This window comes from Convolutriloba macropyga, chromosome 5, assembly GCF_964194025.1.
Source record: "Convolutriloba macropyga chromosome 5, txConMacr16.3, whole genome shotgun sequence".
NCBI classification, from domain to species: Eukaryota; Metazoa; Xenacoelomorpha; order Acoela; family Convolutidae; genus Convolutriloba; species Convolutriloba macropyga.
The window spans coordinates 796236-819953 of NC_134472.1; the positions used below are offsets into that span (position 1 = coordinate 796236).

A 23718-nucleotide genomic window follows, 5' to 3' on the forward strand; every position below is an offset into this window, starting at 1 on the left:
TGTATAAACTCCCTTCAAAAATAACATCATTAACATCAATAACACAAATACTAAAGCTCTACTAAACGTTTTTCAATACCATCTCATTCAATCTTTGCTAATGCTTTTTTAATCCTCCTCCAGCCTTCGTTGGAAAAATCCATCCAGTCAAAAGTGATTTTTTTTTGAGAATTTTGAATCAAATTCATAATTGAGCGTGTTCATCTCTATATATACTATGCCGCGATACGATTTAACAAGCACGTGCTTCAAATCTAAATTTATACGCTACACAGTGCACCAATATTTTGATAGTATATCGTTTATTGTACAATGAAAAACGCACAAACATTTAACACGTCGCGAACTTCGTGAAGTTTCAGCTAATTTCTTGATATAATGCTTTAGATTACATTTGTTTTTTATTGTGACGACTAAAAACAAGACCATTGATGTATTTTAGTTGAAAGCATCAAACAAAATATAGTCAATTAATTACAAATTTAAATTTCAAAAATTTTTGAAGTTATTAAGGCCAACTTTGATAGCATCTATATTCTTCCGACTTAATCAAAAATTAATCTTCTGTTTATAATTTTGTTTACTCTTTTAGTTATAACAGAACATATAGGGTCTGAGGTACGATGGATCCGTTGAAATCCACCACAACTGACTCCGAAGCCAAGAGCTATTTGGCAGAGAAAGAAATTCCCCAGCTTTTTGAGGTAAGTTCTACCAGATAGCTGAAATAACGTCCTAGTTGTCAGATAAAAAACGAGAGATTTCGTAATTGTTTTTCAGCAACTCAGTGCTGATGCCAACTATATTGAAGCCAGCAACTTCAGGAGTTTTAAAATACTTGACAAAAGAGGTACGCGAGTGTTATTTAATAGGCATGATCTTTTATGAAACGCGCAACCGAGGAAATCTGGTTTAAAAAAATCGTGCAGAAGAAGCTCATGATAAATGTTATACCGACCTCAATAGTCCAGACCCACCTGCCTGAAAAACCTCATAGCGGCAAGTGGAAAATGCAATTAGAGCGACCCAATGTTATTTTGCGTTATTGACGTTACTAAATCTGGCAAGAGTTCAAGTGTGGGTGAATAATGTATTTGGATTTCTTTGCCGTATTCCAGAATGAAGTACTCAACCCAAGACAGGTATGGACCAGATGGACCTGGTTCGCGGACAAGGGGTCCTGTGCGACCGAGCTCATATTCTGGACAAATGCTCGGTTGCGCTGCTACGTCTGGCTCATACATGAAATGAGTCTGTTCTGTCAGGCTCATACTCCGTCATTGGTCTGTTCTGTCTGGCCCATACCTGAATTGGGTCTGTTGCCTCCGTTTGGTCTGGCCCAGTGTCGGCATTGGGTCTGTTCGGTCTGGTCCAGGGTGACCAAAGTCTGATCGGTCTGGACCCTACCTGAATTTGGGTCTGTTCGGGCTGAACCACCCGGTCCGCGACCTAAGTGCGTCTGGCCATATCTATTTTGTGTCGAGGACCTCATCTTGGGATTCTGGGATTCTCGTCTTGGGATGCTATGAAATTTTTCATATTGATAAAACTGGTTTTTGCATTGTTTCACTGAGCCAGCATTAGGCCGAGTGAACTTGAACGCTCTCTTTGTTTGTATCGTTATCTAATTTTCAGACTACTTTTTTGAGCAGCAGAGTTGTTTCGCTTTCTGACTACTCTTTAGTGGTCTGTATAGGATGCTATCTCGAGTCGAGGTGTCAGGGCCATTTCAGCTCATTCATTCGTAAGAAATGCCCTGAATGCGCCTAAATGGCCTGAATAACCAGAAATTGTCAGACATATTTCAACTCAAAATTTTTACACAACAGTACGACAGTTAAACAGATGCAGCACATTCACAAATTTACAGCATACTTCTTACATAATTTTAACTTATTTCCTTGCTTTGGAAAGCATTTCTTACGAGACGGTTCATAAGTATAAAATTGAAATACACTATAAGAGTTGCCGGTGTCAATAGCGCAGGGGAGAAAGGGACACCAGAGAGCCAGGTGTAGAGACTGAGGCAACATGAGAAGAGTATAGAAGATATGAGCTGAATCCTCTGAAGTCGCAGCAAAGTTTCTGTCCTGCCATCAGTCAGTGCCAAAAAACAAAATAGAATATTCAAACCTTATACCAAAACATCTTACAAACTCTTATAAGTTTTCCTCCTGATTGAATAGTTTTTAGACCACGCAAATGTGACAGTTGTTCATCGCAACAGACAAAGAAGTGTAACTTTCAATTTTCGTTGCAGCCCGCGAAACTAAAACTGAGTCAAAGCTATTTCCAAATCGTATAATAATTTTTAAGACATAGTTGTGCAGTTAGTCCTTTTTTGTTAGATTCAGGCAATGACTCATGTGAAATATCGATACCAAAAAAAAAACAATTATTTTTTACCCTACTTGATTATTTTAGTCCACTCTGAATCGTGAACTGTTTTCGAAAAAGAACTCTTAATTTTTATGCATTATTAGTCCAGTGGATTATAAAAAAATCAGTTCGCACACAAACAGTAACAAAAAATCTACAAAAAAGTCATGAAAATGTTATATATATATCAGCTTGTGGTTTTTTTTGTTCTGCTATTTGTCACAGAGAAACTCATCACTCAACGTAGAAAATGTAAAACTCTTGAAAAATTACACCACTTTACAGAACTTTTCAAGATTTTGCTTGACTGATGTTAAAATTTAAGTAGGAGGCCGAGCATTATAAATTTCCTCAAACATTTATTTTATTAAAGCAACAAATTTGGCTAAGCATGCAAGACAAAGTTGAGTCAATATATGTGGACATATTTAGTTTCTGTATTTAATAATCCGGAGTACGCTTTATCTTAGCATAGATTATTGATTAGAATAGAAACCTTATATTTTAGATTCATTGAATAGAAACATAATTTTTGGAGGATAACAAAAGAGATAAAAAAATATTATGAAAATAATTACGGTTTTATGATTAGAAGAATCAAAATTGAGTAGGATCTTTCTTCCTGTGCTGTTTCGTTAACATATTGTGTTCTGTAATGTTTCAAAATGCTTTTAGTGCCAATTCATTTCATTTGACTATTTGTATGGTGCTCTGTTGAATATGTTCTTGGTAGATTCCAATTCATTACATTTTGTAAATTTCACACATTTTACAAATTTTTCTTCTTTGGCGCGATGGAACCCCTTAAAACAAAATGGTCATCAGAAATCATCCTTGATGTAATAAGTCGAGTAGGATGCAATTAAGTAGGTACTTTATTGATTTTTTTTGCAAGTTTGATACCGGAAAAAACGCAAAAGACACAAAAACGAAGAGCGATTGAGCTAGACTGATGAGTTGATGACAGAAAGTTTATTATTCGATCAAATTTTTATAACTACAATTCTGCACACCTCGTTAAAACCTATGATTGAGGAAAACCTACTATATTTTTACTCTTGAAGTGGACTGTAAAGGTCAAGTTGAGAAAGAGAACCAAAATAACTCTTGCGCTCTTGCTTTTACAAGAAAGTCATTTACATGGAGTTTCAGAAGGCTTGCTCGGAAAAATAATTTCGAAAGTTTTTTTTCACAATTTAATTCAAAATGTAACTTCAGGCATGAAACTATCAAATGATGCCAGTTGAGCTAAAACCTAATATTTTGGCGGATAACAAAAGAGACAGAAAATTTACTAAAATAATTTCGGTTTTATTTTTAGAAGAATCAAAATTGATTCGGATCTTTTTTCCTTTGCTGTTTCATGAACATATTGCGTTGTGTATTCGTTCAAATTGTTTTCAGTGTCAAATAATTTCCTTTGAATATTTGTACGGTTTTCTGTAGGAAGTGTTCGTGGCAGATTCCAAATTATTGTTTTTTTTTTAAATTTCACAATTTTCACAAAACTTTTTTTATTTGGCACAATGGAACCTCTTAAAACAAAATAGCCACCAGAAATTCACGATGAAATTCTTGAAAAGTTCAATTGATCAAAACAGATTTTTTGCTGAGAAGTTAGTCCAAATCTATCAAAAAACAAAGTATCTCCCTTTTTTGAGATAGTAGCAGAATTGAATTATAATGCTTATATCAATTAAACAATGAATGATATTCAACAATTGCTTGTTTGGGAAGTGGTGCTTATATCCACAAATATTGAACAAGATCTTTGTTTTATTTTGAGGAGTTTACCCGTGAGAAAATAGGTTTTCAAAATCAATACAAAAAACAGGATACTGTTTTCGTTTAACTGAAAATAATATTCGAGAAACAAAAAAGCAAACAGAACAAAGTAAAAAAATGCAGGTAGATTGTATTTTTTCACATGATTTTCTTCACTCATGTTAAAAATCGATAAATCCCGATTTTCAATTTTTTAGGAGCTTCAGAGGAGAAGTGGATTAGTAACAAATAATGTTATAAGAGAATGAAACCCCAGCTCCGAAAAAAACAGTTTAACAGTAGAAGAAAAATCACAGATTTTAGTAAATTAGCGTTAAAATTTTTCCCTTTTTTGTTTAGGTGATTGACAAAGAACTGATAATTTTCTGCGGAAAGTTTTTACTGTGGAAAACAAATTTAACTGTTGTTGATAAAAACTCAATTTGAATGCGTTTTGATTTCGTCGGAAAGGTTGTTGCGTTAAAAGTTGTTTCCTGGTCTCATAATTTGACTTCAGTTCAACCCAATTCTGTGCATCTCAGAATATGCAAGAGATCATAAGGGTTGAGAAAAAGATATTCGGCAATTTCGGTCGGGCATGTTTTTTTACACCACTTTGCGGTCGAGTGTGGTTGTGTGTATATATAGCTGAGTAAATACCTAATTGTTAGGATTATGGTTACATTTTAGTGTCTTGTAGCGACAATTTTTTCTGATGTATTTGTACTTTGTAGTTTTCAAAATGGTACCGTTTCTCGAGTCTAGGGACCATTTATTTACCAACAATTTGCCATTATTAATATTGTTCCTTTATCTGTTTAAAATTTTTTTCATCCTAATTTGAATGAAGAGATTCTGTGTATTGATTTGTTCACATTGCAGAGCATGTTAACTGGTCTGATGTACTCTCGGCCAGAGGACCCCCTGGGCTACCTGGAAGAGTGCATCAACAAATCAAAGGAAGCTGGTGTTGAAAACATTATGTGGGACACATTCGCACTCAAAAGGGACCCCCTACCCCCAATTACAGCCACCCCCAGAGAGACGAGTTTCATCACACAGCACAGTCTCACCCAAGAGGCAGATGACAACAGACACCCCCACACTGACCACAGTGCCCCATCCAATAATCCAGGTGAGCATTTTTTTTAAACAAAAAATGACCGATCTGATCTCATAAGTGGAAAAAACGGCGTCTATGAAATAAATTGTAGTAATTTAAGCTTCATGATAGTCAAGTTATCAAGTTCACTTTTTGCGAATTGTTTTTAAAGTCTGAACAGTTTGTTCGAAAAACGACAAGAAAAAAACCTCTGAATTTTGCTTTTAATGTGGAAAGATACTTATGGGAAAAATAGAGATATTGAACTTCACAATTGATTTTTAATTTGACAATACCTGCGTCTGCAGTTAATTGAAATTTGGGACCCCAAAAGCATATAGATGTCTATCGCAAACTTTTAATAATAAAGTTTAGTTGTACTTCAATGTTCAAATAATTTGAAAATCAAGAGATGATTATTAGGATTTTTCCAAAATGTACTGTAAAAGGTGTCTAATTTTTCACAAGTGTTGTTTTTTTCATAAAATTTTCCTCAAAAACTAACTCTGCTATGTGATTTTTTTTCTAAATCATGAAACTCAGAAGTCAAATCATGAGACCAGGAAAAAAAACTTTTAACGCAAAACTAACTCAAAAACTAACACAGCAGAGTCGCTTAACTTCTCGCATGGGAAGCGTATCGACATTGTACGGAAGATAACTGAAAGGTTATAACTTTTTGTCATGACTTTTTCCAGTTTCTTAGATTGGGAAAATAGAAGTTCTAAGAAATGAACAAACCCTGTCTGGTAACCCAACTACACTTAGCATCTCTAAACACAATTAGTGTGTTGTAGAAATGTCGTCCTTTTTCTTTTTTGACAATTATCAACGTCAAAACTCTGAACCCACGAAAAAATTTAAACAATGAGGTTGAACAAAATTCTGCTACACCAAGACTGAGAGATTAGTTTTGATATAGATATTATAACTTAAAAGCTGCTCGAGATACCATGATACTTTTGGAGCTGTTCGAAGGTATACTTGTTTGGTTGATCGAAGACAGCGATAAGTGAGGATAATATAATTCAAATGGAATTACGGCGACGATCGAAGGGTCTCATGGTTTCAGTTGATGAGCGAAAAATTGAACAATTGACGCTGTTTTTAAACGACTAAATACGAACCACACTCCTCTACTATCGCACTGTAATGATTCTTAAGCGGTGGAAAACAGGGACAGCTGAGGAACAAAATTTCTAATAATGGTATTTTATACAAAAAACGCGGGCACTTTTTTGTGCCCGCTTCAACGAAACAGCGCCTCGTTTCCCATTGATGTTATTTAATCCAATTGTCAGCTTTAATTGAATTACGGAGTTGAAGCGCTAGGTTCTCATTAGGATTATCTGGGAATAAAAAATTGTTTTTTAACTCAATAATCCTGAAATATTCCACAGCAAAGGTTGAATCTTGTGGGTTCGGGATTTCCCTGATTTGTTTTATTGTCTGAGCTGTTAACGAAACTCAAAAAAAATTGTTCAATAGATTGTTGAAATTTGATTACTTTAAGCAAAAAGTTTGTTATTCAGCAGACTTGGACGATTAATTTCTGAAGCTTATTGAGTACCAAGTAACGAAACAGTAATCTACAGTATAGCCGATCAACCATATAACAAAATTAACCGCTAAAACTTAATATTCGGACAGCTTTGTAAACGTTGAAAGGTCGTGTTAAAGTTTTCCTTGTCATTGATGAGTGAGAAGCCAAAAAATGCTTTTCACCAGATTTCTATTTCATGACGACTGTTTATGTTTTTTTTTCAAAATTATTCAATTGACCTGTTGTTAAAAATTTAAGCACTGATTTCTTTTGAATTTTTCCATCTTAGTTTTAACAAAAAGTTCTGTGTAAATCTTGATGTCCGATGGTAAGCAAAAAAGCAGTAAACTTCCATTAAAATTCAGTTTTTTTTTCAACTGTAGGCATACAAAATTAGTTAAGTCCCATGTGAAATGTCAAATCAAGCATTTTTAGGTTGTGTCCGCTCTTAATTGAGATGAACAAAAAACTAACTAAACACTTTATTTTATTATAACATTTTTCTTCTAGCCACGGTTTGAGCTTTAGGTTGCACAGTATCTTTATGAAGATAAGTTACTCAAATTTTTATAGAAGAATTGTCAATTCCTTTTGAGCTTTAATGTTTTAAGTTTAGAGTCTTCCTGATTTCATCAGATGAGGTTGTTTCAATGTCTCCTGAAAAATACGGGATTCAATATAAAACTTTTTGCTTAATTTCCCAGTCAGCTGTTTCACGTTACACTTACGGGTGACGTTAAAAAGGAGGACTATCAAACAATATCAAGTTCAATTTTCAAACTTCTGCAGTAAAAGTGAGAAATAGATCTGAACAAAGGTGACACGTGATTTGCATAATGCTTGATTATATTTTTTTTGTTTATGACAATTGGTATCATAGCAGAGCGCTGAAGCATAACTGCTCACCAAGCTTTTATAGATAATTTTGGCTAAAACCAAACGAGGTGGAGTGCTTATATGCAACTCAATAAACTGTTGATCTGTTTATGACCCTAGTTGTTCCGACCCCACTTGTTGGGGGAGGAACTATATACTCAAATGGGTTTTTTTTGTTCAGTCAATTTTGGCCGATCGATAGATCTATTCATCGCAGAGAAATGTGAGCGGCATCATTAAAAAGCTGGTCCAGCGTAGAATTTGAAATTAAAAACTTTTTTTTTGATTTTCGGTTTTTTTTCGTGGAGTTATCGAGGATTGAAGTTTTGTGTGATAGCGGGATATTTGTTCACTTTTAGTGTGATTTTTCTTTTAATTAAGATATTTTCCAAAAAAATAATATTTCAAACTTAAACTTCTTGCCGAAAAATGAACTAATTTTGTGTTTCTAACAGACTAAAGAAGATAAAAAAGACTAGTTCTGGTCTCATAGGGAGCTTCAATATCAAAAAAAATTCGAAATCTATCTGAGAGCTCTTTTTTTTAATAAAACATTTCTTCTTTTTTAAAATCCTCTACAGACTTGTCATCTTTCATATCAAACTTTTGTCAATAAAAAACCTAATTTACATTATAATGAAGCGCAATGAACAAAAATATTTGTTTTCAAGGAATCGCTTGCGTTTTTTTTTCTTCGATTCTGAGTTTTTGTAATTTTTAATGAACTTTTGAATTTCTATTTGAGGTCTTACTAATTTTTCGGAGTCTTATGGCATGATTTCATTGACTAACAGTGCAATTTTTTCCGTAATGAGATTTAAGCGAGTATATCTAGTGCTTTGAATGGACAACTAATGGCTGTTAAGACATTTAATTTTTTACGAACATTAACCAATCATAAACTTATTATTGTGAACTGTAAGTCATTCTCTGTGATGACAGCACCCTCATCCGTCCTATTGTAACCAATTTTGATCTAGCTGGCTGTTTTATCTTCTAAATTTTCTTAAGTAAAATGACTTCAATGACACAAGATTTCAAAAAGTTTAAAATTTTTTTTTGGATATTTCCATATTATTGGTTACTTTTGAAATCTTATCACATTATCCTGCAATTGACAGCTCCTATGGGCTTGTTGAGAAAACGTTCAGTAGGTCACATATAAATTTTTCACAGAAAAGTTTATGGTTTCAGATGACCTCGACCTTTTCTTCTCGCATTTCTCTAGAGATTTTTTTGGTTTTTGCCTGATTTTGTTGTTGTTTTCATAGCCATAGGACTTGTTGTGATGTCTTATTAATCATCTATGCATAGCGTCCTCATACTCCTATTGAAGCATATTTGAGCGTATTCATTGACTTTGTTGAAATTTTTTGAGTTTAATGGCTGTTAAGAATTTAAAAATAATTTTACGAAAATTTGTTTGAACCTTGACCAATCCTAAAATTTTTGTGAACTGTTTGTCAGTCTCATATTGACAAAACCCACATGCTTTTTACTGTAGCTAAAATAAATTTCGTTGGCAGTTTTATCCTCTAACTATTGATTAAATGACTTCAATCACACAAGAATCCAAAATTAAAAAAAAATTCAGATGTTTCCATATTATTGGTTGCTTTTAAACTCTCATCGCATTATCCAAATATTATAAACCTTATCCAATTTTTTTTTCTGATCCCGTTGGCTTGGAAAATACATTCAGATGATCATAGATAAACTTTTCGGAGAAATGCTTATGGTTTAAATGGTTCCGAAATTTTCGTCTCGCACTTTTCTACTGAATTTTGGTTTTCACCTGTTTTTGTTGTTGTTTTCATAGTCTTAATAATTATTGTGATCTCTTATTGATTATCTATGCGTGACCAACATCTTCTTAGTTCCGTCATGTTATTTCTGAGCGAAGTGATTGGCCTCCGATAAAAGCTTTTGAATTTATTGGCTGTTAAGAGTAGAAAAAAAAATTTTTCGATAAATTTTTGAACAGTAACCGATCCTAATGTTTTTTTCTTGGACTGTCAGTCAGTCTTAGTACTTAAATAATCCCTTTTTATTTCTAGTGCAGCCAAATTTAATCTGAATAGCGTTTTCATCTTCTACCTATTAGTTTATAACTTCAATGCCACTAAGTTTCAAATACTTTTTTAAATTTTCGGGTACTTTTTCTTAGTTTTGGATCCTTTTGAAATCTTATCACTTTATCCTAATACTAATGGTTTTTATTGGTTTAGTGAAGATGTTCAACAGATAAATTGTAAAGTTTTCAGAGAAAAACTTATGATTTAAATTGCTTCAGCACTTTCTTCTGGCACTTTTCTATTTAATTTTTGGTTATTGCCAGTCTTTGTTGTTGTTTTCATCTTCAATAATTTGTTGTAAGAACTTACTGACCAAATAAGATTGGCAAACAAACTTCTTGTCCCATGAAGGCATAATTTAGCGTATTTAGTGGATTCCGTTGAAAGCTATTAAAAATAATAGCGTTGATACTACGAGTTTTCTCAAAAATGGCGTGGTTCTAATATATTTGTTCATATTTGATTTTTTGAAACTATATTGATAAAAAAGATGAATCCCATTCCCATTGCTTTTAAAAAAGAAATTGAACATAGAAAAGTTTTTAGTGAAAAAATCATTCTTTAATGCCTCCGACACTTTTCTCGCTCAAATTTCTTGAAATTTCTGTTTTTGCCTGTTTTTGTTCCTTAGGTAGCCATAAATTGCTTATTTTCTTCATTGAGAGCGCTTTCTATCTTCTTGTTTTCCAAAAATGTTACATGGACTGATATTTTTGTCACCAATACTTTTTTTTGGACAATATGCGTTTTTGTAAAACTTTTTTTGAGTGGTCATTTTTTGCGCTTCTTTTTCTCTTCTGTCACGAAAATTGCGTAGTAGCGCATGCCAATTAATTACAATGTGGCCCAAATCAACTTATTTAATCTCTCAGTATAATTCCTGCAGCTGAATTAGTAGAATAATGAATTGAAATAAAAATACATAATATATAGATAATAGCGAATGATTTTAATGGTAGTAAGAGTTTGTGTTTTCTCTATTCGTTTCTAATTTTTTAAGCTTTTTTCAGTTCGTTTCTAAGTCTTAAACCACCCAAAGACAAGGTTTTTTGGGTTTTTACTAATTTTTTAGTAATTTATCAAGGAGTATTTAATTAAAAGCTAATGATTTTTAAGACTTTTGAAGTTTCTTGGTTTAAGATCTGTTGATTAGTTTTTGAATTTCGCCTCATTGATCGTTCTCTATGTTGACTGGTAACAAAGTCTCATTAAGAACACTTTCCGTTCATTGTATAATTACGAGAAATTAAGTTTGAATAGCTAAGGTTTTATATTCCCGTTCCAATTGCTTTCAGAGAAAAACTTATGATTTAAATTGCTTCAACACTTTCTTCTGGCTTTTTTCTATTTAATTTTTGGTTATTGCCAGTCTTTGTTGTTGTTTTCATCTTCAATAAATTGTTGTAAGAACTTACTGACCACATAAGATTGGCAAACAAACTTCTTGTCCCATGAAGGCATAATTTAGCGTATTTAGTGGATTCCGTTGAAAGCTATTAAAAATAATAGCGTTGATACTACGAGTTTTCTCAAAAATGGCGTGGTTCTAATGTATTTTTTCATATTTGATTTTTTGAAACTATATTGATAAAAAAGATGAATCCAATTCCCATTGCTTTTAAAAAATAAATTGAACATAGAAAGTTTTTAGTGAAAAAATCATTCTTTAACGCCTCCGACACTTTTCTCGCTCAATTTTCTTGAAATTTCTGTTTTTGCCTGTTTTTGTTCCTTAGGTAGCCATAAATTGCCTATTTCCCTCATTGAGAGCGCTTTCTATCTTCTTGTTTTCCAAAAATGTTATATGGACTGATATTTTTGTCACCAATACTTTTTTTGGACAATATGCGTTTTTGTAAAACTTTTTTTAAGTGGTCATTTTTTGCGCTTCTTTTTCTCTTCTGTCACAAAAATTGCGTAGTAGCGCATGCCAATTAATTACAATGTGGCCCAAATCAACTTATTTAATCTCTCAGTATAATTCCTGCAGCTGAATTAGTAGAATAAAGAATTGAAATAAAAATACATAATATATAGATAATAGCGAATGATTTTAATGGTAGTAAGAGTTTGTGTTTTCTCTATTCGTTTCTAATTTTTTAAGCTTTTTTCAGTTCGTTTCTAAGTCTTAAACTACCCAAAGACAAGGTTTTTTGGTTTTTTACTAACTTTTTAGTAATTTATCAAGGAGTATTTAATTAAAAGCTAATGATTTTTAAGACTTTTGAAGTTTCTTGGTTTAAGATCTGTTGATTAGTTTTTGAATTTCGCCTCATTGATCGTTCTCTATGTTGACTGGTAATAAAGTCTCATTAAGAACACTTTCCGTTCATTGTATAGTTACGAGAAATTAAGTTTGAGTAGTTAAGGTTTTATATTCCCGTTCCAATTGCTTTTAAAAAATAAATTGAACATTGAAAAGTTTTTGGTAAAAGTTCATTCTTTAATGCCTTCGACACTTTTCTCGCTCAAATTTTTTCTCAAAGTTTCTGTTTTTGCCTGTTTTTGTTCCTTAGGTAGCCATAATTTGCTTATTTCTAACATTGAAAGTTCTTTCAATCTTCTTGTATTCCAAAAAATCACATATCTACTGATATTTTTGTCACCAATACTTTTTTTGGACATTATGCGTTTTTGTAAACGTTTTTTGAGTGGTCATTTTTTGCGCTTCCTTTTCTCCTCTGTCAAAAAAATTGCTTAGTAACGCATGCCAACTGTTTACAAATGTGGCCCAAATCAATTTATTTAATCTCTCAGTACCCAAAGACAAGGCTTTTTGGTTTTTTACTAACTTTTTAGTAATTTATCAAAGATCATTTATTTAAAAACTAATGATTTTTCAGACTTTTATTATTTCTTGGTTTAAAATATGTTGATTAGTTTTTGAAGTTCGCCTCATTGATCGTTCTCTATGTTGACTGGTAACATAGTCTTATTAAGAAAACTTTCCGTCCGCTGTATTGTTAGGAGAAATTAAGTTTGTGTAGTTAAGGTTTTATATTCCCATTCCCATTGCCTTTAAAAAATAAATTGAACATAGAAAAGATTTTAGTGAAAAGTTCATTCTTTAATGCCTTCGACACTTTTCTCGCTCAATTTTTTTCTTGAAATTTCTGTTTTTACCTGTTTGTGTTCCTTAGGTAGCCATAAATTGCTTATTTCTATCATTGAGAGTTCTTTCCATCTTCTTGTATTCCAAAAAAAATATATGTACTGATTTTTTTGTCACCAATACCTTTTTTGGAGAATATGCATTTTTGTGAACGTTTTTTGAGTGGTCATTTTTTTGCGCTTCTTTTTCTCTTCTGTCAGAAAAATCGCGTAGTAGAGCATGCCAATTGTTTACGAATGTGGCCCAAATCAACTTATTTAATCTCTCAGTACCCAAAGACAGGCTTTTTGGTTTTTTTTACCAGTTTTTAGTAATTTATCAAGGATTATTTAATTAAAAGCTAATGATTTTTAAGACTTTTGAAATTTCTTGGTTTAAAATATGTTGATTAGTTCTTGAAGTTCGCCTCATTGTTCGTTCTCTATGTTGACTGGTAACATGGTCTTATTGAGAAAACTTTCCGTCCGCTGTATAGTTAGGAGAAATTAAATTTGAGTAGTTAAGGTTTCACATTCCCATTCCCATTGCATTTAAAAAATAAAATAAACATAGAAAAGTGTTTAGTAAAAGTTCATTCTTTAATGCCTTCGACACTTTTCTCGCTCAAATTTTTTCTTAAAATTTCTGTTTTTGCCTGTTTTTGTTCCTTAGGTAGCCATAAATTGCTTATTTCTATCATTGAAAGTTCTTTCCATCTTCTTGTATTCCAAAAAATAACATATCTACTGATATTTTTGTCACCAATACTTTTTTTGGACAATATGCGTTTTTGTAAACGTTTTTTGAGTTGTCTTTTTTGCGCTTTTTTTCTTCTCTGTCAAAAAAATTGCTTAGTAACGCATGCCAATTGTTTACGAATGTGGCCCAAATCAATTTATTTAATCTCTCAGTACCCAAAGACAAGGCTTTTTGGTTTTTTACTAACTTTTTAGTAATTTATCAAAGATCATTTAAATAAAAACTAATGATTTTTCAGACTTTTATTATTTCTTGGTTTAAAATATGTTAATTAGTTTTTTAAGTTCGCCTCATTGATCGTTCTCTATGTTGACTGGTAACATAGTCTTATTAAGAAAACTTTCGGTCCGCTGTATTGTTAGGAGAAATTAAGTTTGAGTTGTTAAGGTTTTATATTCCCATTCCCATTGCTTTTAAAAAATAAATTGAACAAAGAAAAGTTTTAGAGAAAAGTTCATTCTTTAATGCCTTCGACACTTTTCTCGCTCAATTTTTTTCTTGAAATTTCTGTTTTTACCTGTTTGTGTTCCTTAGTAAGCCATAAATTGCTTATTTCTATCATTGAGAGTTCTTTCCATCTTCTTGTATTCCAAAAAAAAATCATTTATACTGATCTTTTTGTCACCAATACTTTTTTTGGAGAATATGCATTTTTGTAAACGTTTTTTGAGTGGTCATTTTTTGCGCTTCTTTTTCTCTTCTGTCACGAAAATTGCGTAGTAGCGCATGCCAATTAATTACAATGTGGCCCAAATCAACTTATTTAATCTCTCAGTATAATTCCTGCAGCTGAATTAGTAGAATAATGAATTGAAATAAAAATACATAATATATAGATAATAGCGAATGATTTTAATGGTAGTAAGAGTTTGTGTTTTCTCTATTCGTTTCTAATTTTTTAAGCTTTTTTCAGTTCGTTTCTAAGTCTTAAACCACCCAAAGACAAGGTTTTTTGGGTTTTTACCAGTTTTTAGTAATTTATCAAGGATTGTTTAATTAAAAGCTAATGATTTTTAACACTTTTGAAATTTCTTGGTTTAAAATATGTTGATTAGTTCTTGAAGTTCGCCTCATTGATCGTTCTCTATGTTGACTGGTAACATGGTCTTATTGAGAAAACTTTCCGTCCGCTGTATAGTTAGGAGAAATTAAATTTGAGTAGTTAAGATTTTACATTCCCATTCTTTTATGCCTCCGACACTTTTCTCGCTCAATTTTTTTTGAAATTTCTGTTTTTACCTGTTTTTGTTCCTTAGGTAGCCATTAATTGCTTATTTCTATCATTGAGAGTTCTTTCCATCTTCTTGTATTCCAAAAAATAACATATCTTCTGATATTTTTGTCACCAATGCTTTTTTTTGGACAATATGCGTTTTGTAAATGTTTTTTGAGTGATCATTTTTTGCGCTTCTTTTTCTCTTCTGTCAGAAAATCGCTTAGTAACGCATGCCAATTGTTTACAAATGTGGCCCAAATCAACCTATTTAATCTATCAGTACCCAAGGACTAGGCTTTTGGGTTTTTTACTAACTTTTTAGTAATTTATCAAGGATTATTTAATTAAAAGCTAATGATTTTTAAGACTTTTGAAATTTCTTGGTTTAAAATATGTTGATTAGTTTTTGAAGTTCGCCTCATTGATCGTTCTCTATGTTGACTGGTAACATTGTCGTATTAAGAAAACTTTCCATCCGCTGTATTGTTAGGTGAAATTAAGTTTGAGTAGTTAAGGTTTTATGTTCCCATTCCCATTGCCTTTAAAAAATAAATTGAACATAGAAAAATTTTTAGTGAAAAGTTTATTCTTTAATGCCTGCGACACTTTTCTCGCTCAATTTTTTTCTTGAAATTTCTGTTTTTACCTGTTTTTGTTTCTTAGGGAGCCATAAACTGCTTATTTCCATCATTGAGAGTTCTTTCCATCTTCTTGTATTCCAAAAATAACACATCTTCTGATATTTCTGTCACCAATACTTTTTTTGGACAATATGCGTTTTGTAAACGTTTTTTGAGTGGTCATTTTTTGCGCTTTTTTTTCTCTTCTGTCAGAAAAATCGCTTAGTAACGCATGCCAATTGTTTACAAATGTGGCCCAAATCAACCTTTTTAATCTATCAGTACCCAAGGACAAGGCTTTTGGGTTTTTTACTAACTTTTTATTAATTTATCAAGGATTATTTAATTAAAAGCTAATGATTTTTAAGATTTTTGAAATTTCTTGGTTTAAAATATATTGATTAGTTTTTGAATTTCGCCTCATTGATTGTTCTCTATGTTTACTGGTAACATAGTCTCATTAAGAAAACTTTCCGTCCGCTGTATAGTTAGTAGAAATTAAGCTGGAGTAGTTAAGGTTTTATTTGACTGCATTTTGACGTTGTTACTATTTGCTTTTAAAGTTAGATATTCAGTTTTTGCCGTCATATTTTTGTTTTTGCTATTTTTTTATTGTTTTTGTCTCGTAGTCTCGTTAAGGTCAGATCTCATTGGCGCTGTAATACGGCATGGCATTATTTAATTCAATTAGCAGATAGGTTGTGTAACGATTGTTTAAACTCAAATATCTATTTTCGTTATTTCTTCATTTGGTTGACAATTAAGTCAAAAATGTAGATGAGCTCGGGTCGGAAAATCATGTGAGAACGCACATTAACGAGCCGCCTTGTTATGATGTTTTAACCAAGTTAATGTTTACAGATGTCGTGTTTCCTACTGATTAATCATAGGTAAATTTTAGAAAAAATCTTTCAGCTCTCAACCCATATCAAGCTCTGCCTCCCATTGGTGGAAACCAAGCAGCCAATGGGAGCTCAGAACAGCAGGAGGAGGTGGAGGAGTCGACAATTGTAGCCACTTCAAGCAACCTTCTCGGCATTCTATCTGGCACTGTGCCCACACAACTGAAACGAACTGAAGATCCAAAATTCTGCATTTTCATTGGTAACTTTTTTAATATTACGTTCTATCGACATATGCGAAGCAGATGCATTCTGGCGATTTCTTGAAAGCTACGCTTTGCTCCAATAAAATGAAGATCCCCTCACTTTACTTGGTAAAATTATTTTCAAACAAGTGATGTTTTCAAAAAAAGAAATTTGTGTTTCTTGAAAAAGTAAAAGGGATCTTCTTTTCTCGTCAGCTATTGTGTTTTCTACAAAAAAAACTAGATAAATCTACAATAGTCTAAGTGTGCACTAAAAATTAATAGAACTTCATTTTACTTTCAAACTGTCATTTCCAACCGATATTATATTTTTTCATGTAGAGACTGCGGTGTCCGAACAATTTTTCCGTAATCCATTAAACATGACAAATTTTGCAAGTTTGTAGGATTCCGTCTCTGCGATCTCATCAACTTCAAATGTTGAGTTTAATTTGAGATTTCTTGTGTCATATTCAATTTAGTACCTTTCAATTACAAAAATTGGACTACAATATTCATTATGCTAACAGGGACATAACTTTGTCCGAAATTCTCATATATCGATATTGTTATTCACGTCCAAAAAACTATACGTTAACTGTTGACAAATGTGACGGAAAAAAACATTTCGTCATTTATATTGGTGGTGAAGTTAACCATTGCCCACATTTTTGATTTTCCAGGTATATAGTCTAAAACCTTACTGCTCGAATTTAACTAGTTATTACTTAAGACAAATTCTGAGATATAACTGATGTTGTGTGCTGTGATTTATGTTAATTGCCAGTTTTCACAATTTTTGCGTCCCTGTGAATTGAAATTTGATAGCCTTGATAAGAAGCATACTCAATCATGGAAAATCTTGCCAAGATCTTTCCATGTTAAATGGAGAGATGATATCAAGATATGTACGAACTTGCAAGATCTTTTCATGACTGTCAAGAAAACAGATCTTGGCAAGGTTTCAATGAAAGATTAACCATGACATGGCAAGACATACCAAATATTAAAAATTCAATGGCACCCAAAAGCAAGAATTCACACAAAATTATAAAATTAAGCAAGAATTATCAAGATTGATCAAGAATTAACAAGAATAATCAAGAATGTCCGATAATTCAGCCCCCGTTAGTTTAATAGCCAACAAAAAAGCCGCTTTTTCCGTTATATCAAAATTTTCGATTGATTCTAGTTTGGTTTGTATATAGTACACACCTTATACAAGACCGCCACCGAGAAAGCCCCCACTAAGACCGCAACGAGAAAGTCCCCACTAAAAAAACCTGAATGCAAAAAAATGACATATATCTTTTTTAATGATATCACATAAAAATTACATTAATGACATATACCAACATCAAATAAAAAGAAAACAAGACTCAGTAAATTCAGTATAAATACTAAATATACTAAAAAGACTATATATATATATATATATATATATATATATATATATATATATATGCTATTAATATACTAGTATAAATACTAAGTATACTAAAAAATAAAAATTAGAAATAGTTTTCTAGTATATGAAAAATGTAATCGACTCATTTGAAATTAACAATTCTGCAGGTCTACAGAATGAATTAAATTGAAGCTTTGCCATGCGAATGGATAGGCATTGGGACCTGTCTCTGCTCGCTGTATCTAGGAAAACATTTATCAGTTCATTTTATATCGAAAAGCGTCTTTAATTTACTTCACCCTAGCTTGTTCATAGACCCTAACTTGCCCAAATCAATACTATAAAATAGTTGATGTGAAACGAAAACCGTTGTCTGTGGGTATGAAAGGCATTTCTGTTGATGTATGATCAACAGAAACGGATTCAAGAATCCGAGGACAAAAACGTTTGTTTAAATGCAAAAAACCATGAAGAGAGCAAATTAAGAGAATAATATTGAGGAAAAGAGCAATCTTTGGCCTATCAAGATCTTGGTAAGATAATCCAGGTTTTGTCAAAACTGTGAAGATCTTGCATGCTTGGCAAAGTGTATTAAGTTTTGTTTCACTGGGGTGTAACTTTTCGCGATGAAACTGCCTGAGAGCATGATTTTTATGATGAGAGCCTGAGTACAGCAAAAATACAAGAATAATTCTATGATTCAGTACTGATTTGTCATGATAAGGAGGAAAGATCTTTTCATAGGAACAGTGGGATCGGGGAAGGAATCGCACTTCAGTGAGTTAGAATATGACATGGGAATGGTTACTGTCAGATTGGGAGATCTAATTGAGAAGGAGGCTGCCAAAGAGGACAGTGAACTGGGAGACAAGATCAAGGATCTCGTCAATTTAGGGGAGGAGATTCCCGATGTAAGTAAAAACAGAAAATGTATATGTTAATTGAAAAATTAAACATATAATGAATTAATTATACCCTTGACATGATCGAACTCAAGTTTTCACTGTTCTCTCACAGATATCTTACAGATTATTTTTGCTCGCTTTTTAATTTCCATTTGATGATGCGGTGAATAATTAATAGAACACAAATATGTCCAGAAATTTTTTCAATCATGTATAGCATTCTGTTCGCTAAAAGAAATCTATTTGTATCAACTGGAAGAACGATTGTAGCTCAAAAATTTACTTAGAAAAAAGGTTTCCTCCATTTTTTATTTCAAATTGCTTTGATCAACCGACAGTAAAATTTTACCATGATACTTATGATGAAGTCTTAGAGCTCCTATAAAATGTCGGCCAATACTTGGCAGACGGTCAAAAGGAAATAAATTAAACTTTTATTGATCTAAGGATGGAGTTTTGTACATTAACACACGCGATTTTAGTGGCTAAACTAAACAACGTAGGATTAAAAGGTTCATTGCAAAAAAGTGTTCAAATCAAATCTAACTGATAGACAGCGACCCTAGAAGTCAGAATTTTGTGATCAACTTGAAAAATGGATAACTTAAGAGAAATTAAACAACGTTTAAACCAGAGCTCTTGGGAAAAAAGTATGAAATCATATCTAGCTGACAAAAAAAAAACCGAAATTTCAAAATTTTATGTTAATGACCCGAAAACGAAACGAACATCCAAGATTTTAATAGCTAAAGAGAATTGGTTGAAGATCAATTTATTGAAAACAAGGAGGCTTGGAAATGTGGGTTTGCACAAAATGTTCCCACCCCGCTCAAACACTTTTTTACTTAATTGTTCAACAAATGGGGAAGAAATGGAAAACTTTCAAAAAAGTACATATTGTTCGAAAATAAATGGGGTACCCATTTAAGAAACCGTTTTCAGCTCAAACAAATATACAAATTAAACAAAAACACATTATAGGGCTAATGATACCTGCCATAATAGAGAAAAAAAGACAAAACAAGGAATAAAAAAATAAAAGCAACAAACCTTGATTATGAGCAAAAATTGATGAACATCTTTTTAAAATAAAATCAATGAGAAAGTCAAAACTAGTTAAAAAGTCAAAAAGTCAAACTAAACTAAACCAAATGGCCTGCACTTCACCAGAGATGGAATGGGATCTGTCCTTATTGAGAATTTTCGAAGAGCAGACATAAAACAAAAGATGGGACAAACTTAGAAAATACGTTTGCACATCTCAAAAAAGAATTAAATTCAAAGTCATGAATGCCATTAGCTGTCAAATCAATATTTCAATAGCTTCATTTATAACTTCATAAAAAACAAATCAGTAAATCAAAAAGTTAAATCAATTTTGCGAGGAAAAGATGTCAAAGCCTATACAATCGAAATCTGTTCACTAAAATCATGTTAAAAAATCGATTGTGCCTTCTCTCAACCTCATTAATGTATTTTAGAAATCGCATTAATGTATCAACTCTATGGTGATCGCTGGTGATCGGACAAGACAGCAAAAAATAACCTCAAAATTAGAGCTTTTCAATTTTTTTCAAATAAAAGTTTATAAAAACTCGTAATTTCAACGACAAAAATCACTGTCTAAAACTAAGAAAGCAGTAAATTTTTCATTGCGATTCACTTGAGAGTTGTCTCGTTGCTGAGAATATATAAACAGTGACAGATTTAGGCTTGCAGTGGCAAACCCAAAAACCATTATTCTATAAATTTGTTTTACATATAAACCGTGAAAATTCCGTTAAAAAACTATGAATAGATTGACATTTTACTAACATAAAAACAGCAACTAAAATTGAAACGTCAAAAACGGCAAAACGTTTCAAAAATTATATACAGCGCCCAAAACAATCCGAACAATTTTTGAATTAAAATATTCCTAAACGAGACCAAATTTGATTGTGCTCCTGCTGCTTCTCCACTAAAACACAGAAATGTTCCAATGGTTACCGAAATATTCCATTTGGCCAACAGTTTAATGTATCAAAAATAAAAAAAGAATGTTGGAAACTTATCGAGTTATATTACCAAAAAATTAGTATGCATTTACTGAAAGCATTAGAAAGTTTGTTTAACAGCTCCTTCAAAACCGAAGTAGACTATTGAATAATTGTAGCAGTCATAGGATGACCACAAGAACATCAAATGCTGCAAAAACTGTAAACTCAATAATAGTTTGGGAAAAAATTTTGTCGCAGCCCTAAATACCTTGTGCTTTATTCAAAAAACACAAAATTATTTCCTTGGACTGCATATGAACATGGTACCTCATACTAATTGAAATTTTTAATGAGAGCAGACTTGCTTGTAATTGAGATGAACTTTTATTCATTGCAAAAATCAACGATGAGACAAAAAATGGGGTTGTTATAGCAACCCGTCTATTGTAAAACGCAATTGTTATAAGACATTGAGTAATAATTCTTTGGCAAAAGCAAATCACAATATATTAAAAAAAATTCTGCTTTCTTTCTTCTAAGCGAAGGACCGCGAATTTGTTTCCAGAAAATTTTTGGAGGAAACGGCAGGTATAATAAGCCCATATCTGAGAAAAATGAAACTGCAGCTTTTACGTATGCACAACTGTCAGCAGTTTTTACGTTTTACGTATGCACAAGCGGTCAAACTGGGCAAAGATTTGTTTCCAAATAACATATTTTGCCAAATAACATTTTTTGGTGCAATTTTTTTATGAAAAACAGAGCTGAGTTTTCATAAATTTTGGGGGAATTCTAGCCAAAACAGTTGATTCAAATAGTTCACCAGTTCCTTTTTTATAATTAAACTTGAAACTAACGAGAATACCGTTAACAATTTTCTCCTCTTTTTCAAAAACTGATCAAAAATTAAGTGAAAATTTTGAAAAATGTGAACAAGACTATGGAAATTAGACTAACTTTCACAAAACTTTAAACCTCCGGAACTCCTCGATCAAATAGCGAAAATCAAAACATCTTTATAAATTGAAATTCTACAATTGACAAGTTTTCTAACGATACTACTGACATCCCTGTATTATCAATTTTTATCCTGAATTTTGTACCCTGTACCCTGACCTCCAAAATTGACTGAACAAAAACCCAATTGCGCATATACCCCCCCCCCCCCCCAGCTAAAGTGGATCGGAACAATAGTTGTCGCCGCAAAAATGTTCATCGAAACTCTCATCAAAGAAAAACATTTTCTAGCACTTAAACCCTAATACAAAATTGTATTGAATTCACCGCGTCCATGTCTAAAACGTTTCTCATTATTAAAAAAAATAATTGTTCTTGCATTTTTATCTATTAAAGTCTGTGCTGACTATGAAACACCTCCGCATATTGTATAGGACGTATACATATACAGCCAGTTTATAAATTTGATTCAGATACTAAACAAAGCGAATGATTCAGATAGTGTTTTTTAGCTTAATTCTAAATCAGTGTTCACTTGGTGAAACAGAGATTCTAATCAATTATAGTCGGGTAAAATTATTTGTTTTAAAAATTTGCAATTATAATTATTTTGGGAAAATTAATTGTCAAATGATCAAATTGAAAAAGTTTGGTGAGTTAGCTTTATACTAAATATTTTTTCTACGAAACAGAATTGTACTCATTCTATTTTTTTTGCTAATAAATTTGTGTTTTATCAAAGGTTTTCTACGAAAACTTTTCATGATTTGCTTTTCTTAAAAAAGGATAACATGAAAAATAAAATCTTAGGTAGTCGAATGTTTTATATTATAGCTTTTGGTTGAAATTAATGATAGTTTAACCAATGTTTCAGATGTTACAATTGATGTTCTAAATTCAGTCTGTAATTCATGAGAGATATTGTTTGTACCAATTTTGCAGAGTATTTCGCTGCAACTGATCAAGACGGAGGTGTCGAGTGTGGATGCAGGAAGTGGTTACGTCTTTGATGGATTCCCTCGCAGTGTGGAAGCATTGGCCGAGTTTGAGTCACAGGTACAACTGGTTGCCAATTATTTTTATTCTATCCATTAAAAAATTGGATCCATTTTGGTTTTTATGCCCCTTATTTACAATATATGCATTATTATAGAGCACATTATCATGTAAAAATATATAATGTTCCTGGGGGCGTAAAAATTATATGCCCACTAAGCGTCGGGGGGGGGGGGGGGGGAGGGGGTAAAAATATTATGCACCCACCAAGTTGGAGCACAGAGGTTTGAGAGGCACAAACGGAAAAGATCCACAATAGATGATGTCATGCGATGCCTTTACATTGTTTTCCTGTTATTATGAAAAGACTCTAAAAGTCAAGTTTCAGGGGTAGAAGGGGGTCAATATAGAATTTAACTATACTGTCTAGCATTTTTAAAACATATAAAATTAAAAGTTACTTGGTAAAACAGCATCATCTTTTGCTTAGTGGAGGCTTACACCTGAGTACTATACGTACTATGTAAAGAGCTTTGCAACTCTTTGTTTCAGATTGGAGAAATATCGAAGGCGTTCTTCTTCGAACAAAGTGAAGATGAACTGCACAGCAGCATAGAACAGACCACTCATGACGCACAAGACGCTAACAACTTCCTCGAGATCTCGGGTCCCATCGTTGCCCACTTTGAACAACTCGGAAAAGTAGTGAAGGCAAGATCTTGATTTTTTGGGTTTTTAATACCAGACTTTGTGACAAACCAAGTCAATTTGGAAGCATTTCATTATCTTGCAAGATCTTCTTGAAAATATGCAAATAATCGAAACAATCTCAAACAAGTTCAGTTAAAGATAAGAACATTGTTTTTCTTGATTGCAAAACTTTACTACCAAGATAGCTCAGATAGCTACTAATTTATAAAGAAGCCTTAGTTATAAATCCCCAATTAACCAAAACTTGAAA

At 32.3% G+C, this 23718-nt stretch overlaps 1 protein-coding gene across 1 annotated transcript in view; it reads left to right on the forward strand.

Annotated features, from left to right (window-relative positions):
• The first annotated feature begins 304 nt into the window (after window positions 1–304).
• The window catches only part of LOC142339683 (uncharacterized), a 102875-nt gene continuing 79461 nt past the window's right edge, over window positions 305–23718 (forward strand). The window contains exons 1-6 of the mRNA XM_075389903.1: window positions 305–704; window positions 5026–5278; window positions 16341–16529; window positions 18665–18831; window positions 22704–22817; window positions 23310–23468. Coding sequence (XP_075246018.1) covers window positions 624–704; window positions 5026–5278; window positions 16341–16529; window positions 18665–18831; window positions 22704–22817; window positions 23310–23468 — 963 coding nt within the window. The 5' untranslated portion in view covers window positions 305–623. The remainder of the gene's footprint in view (window positions 705–5025; window positions 5279–16340; window positions 16530–18664; window positions 18832–22703; window positions 22818–23309; window positions 23469–23718) is intronic.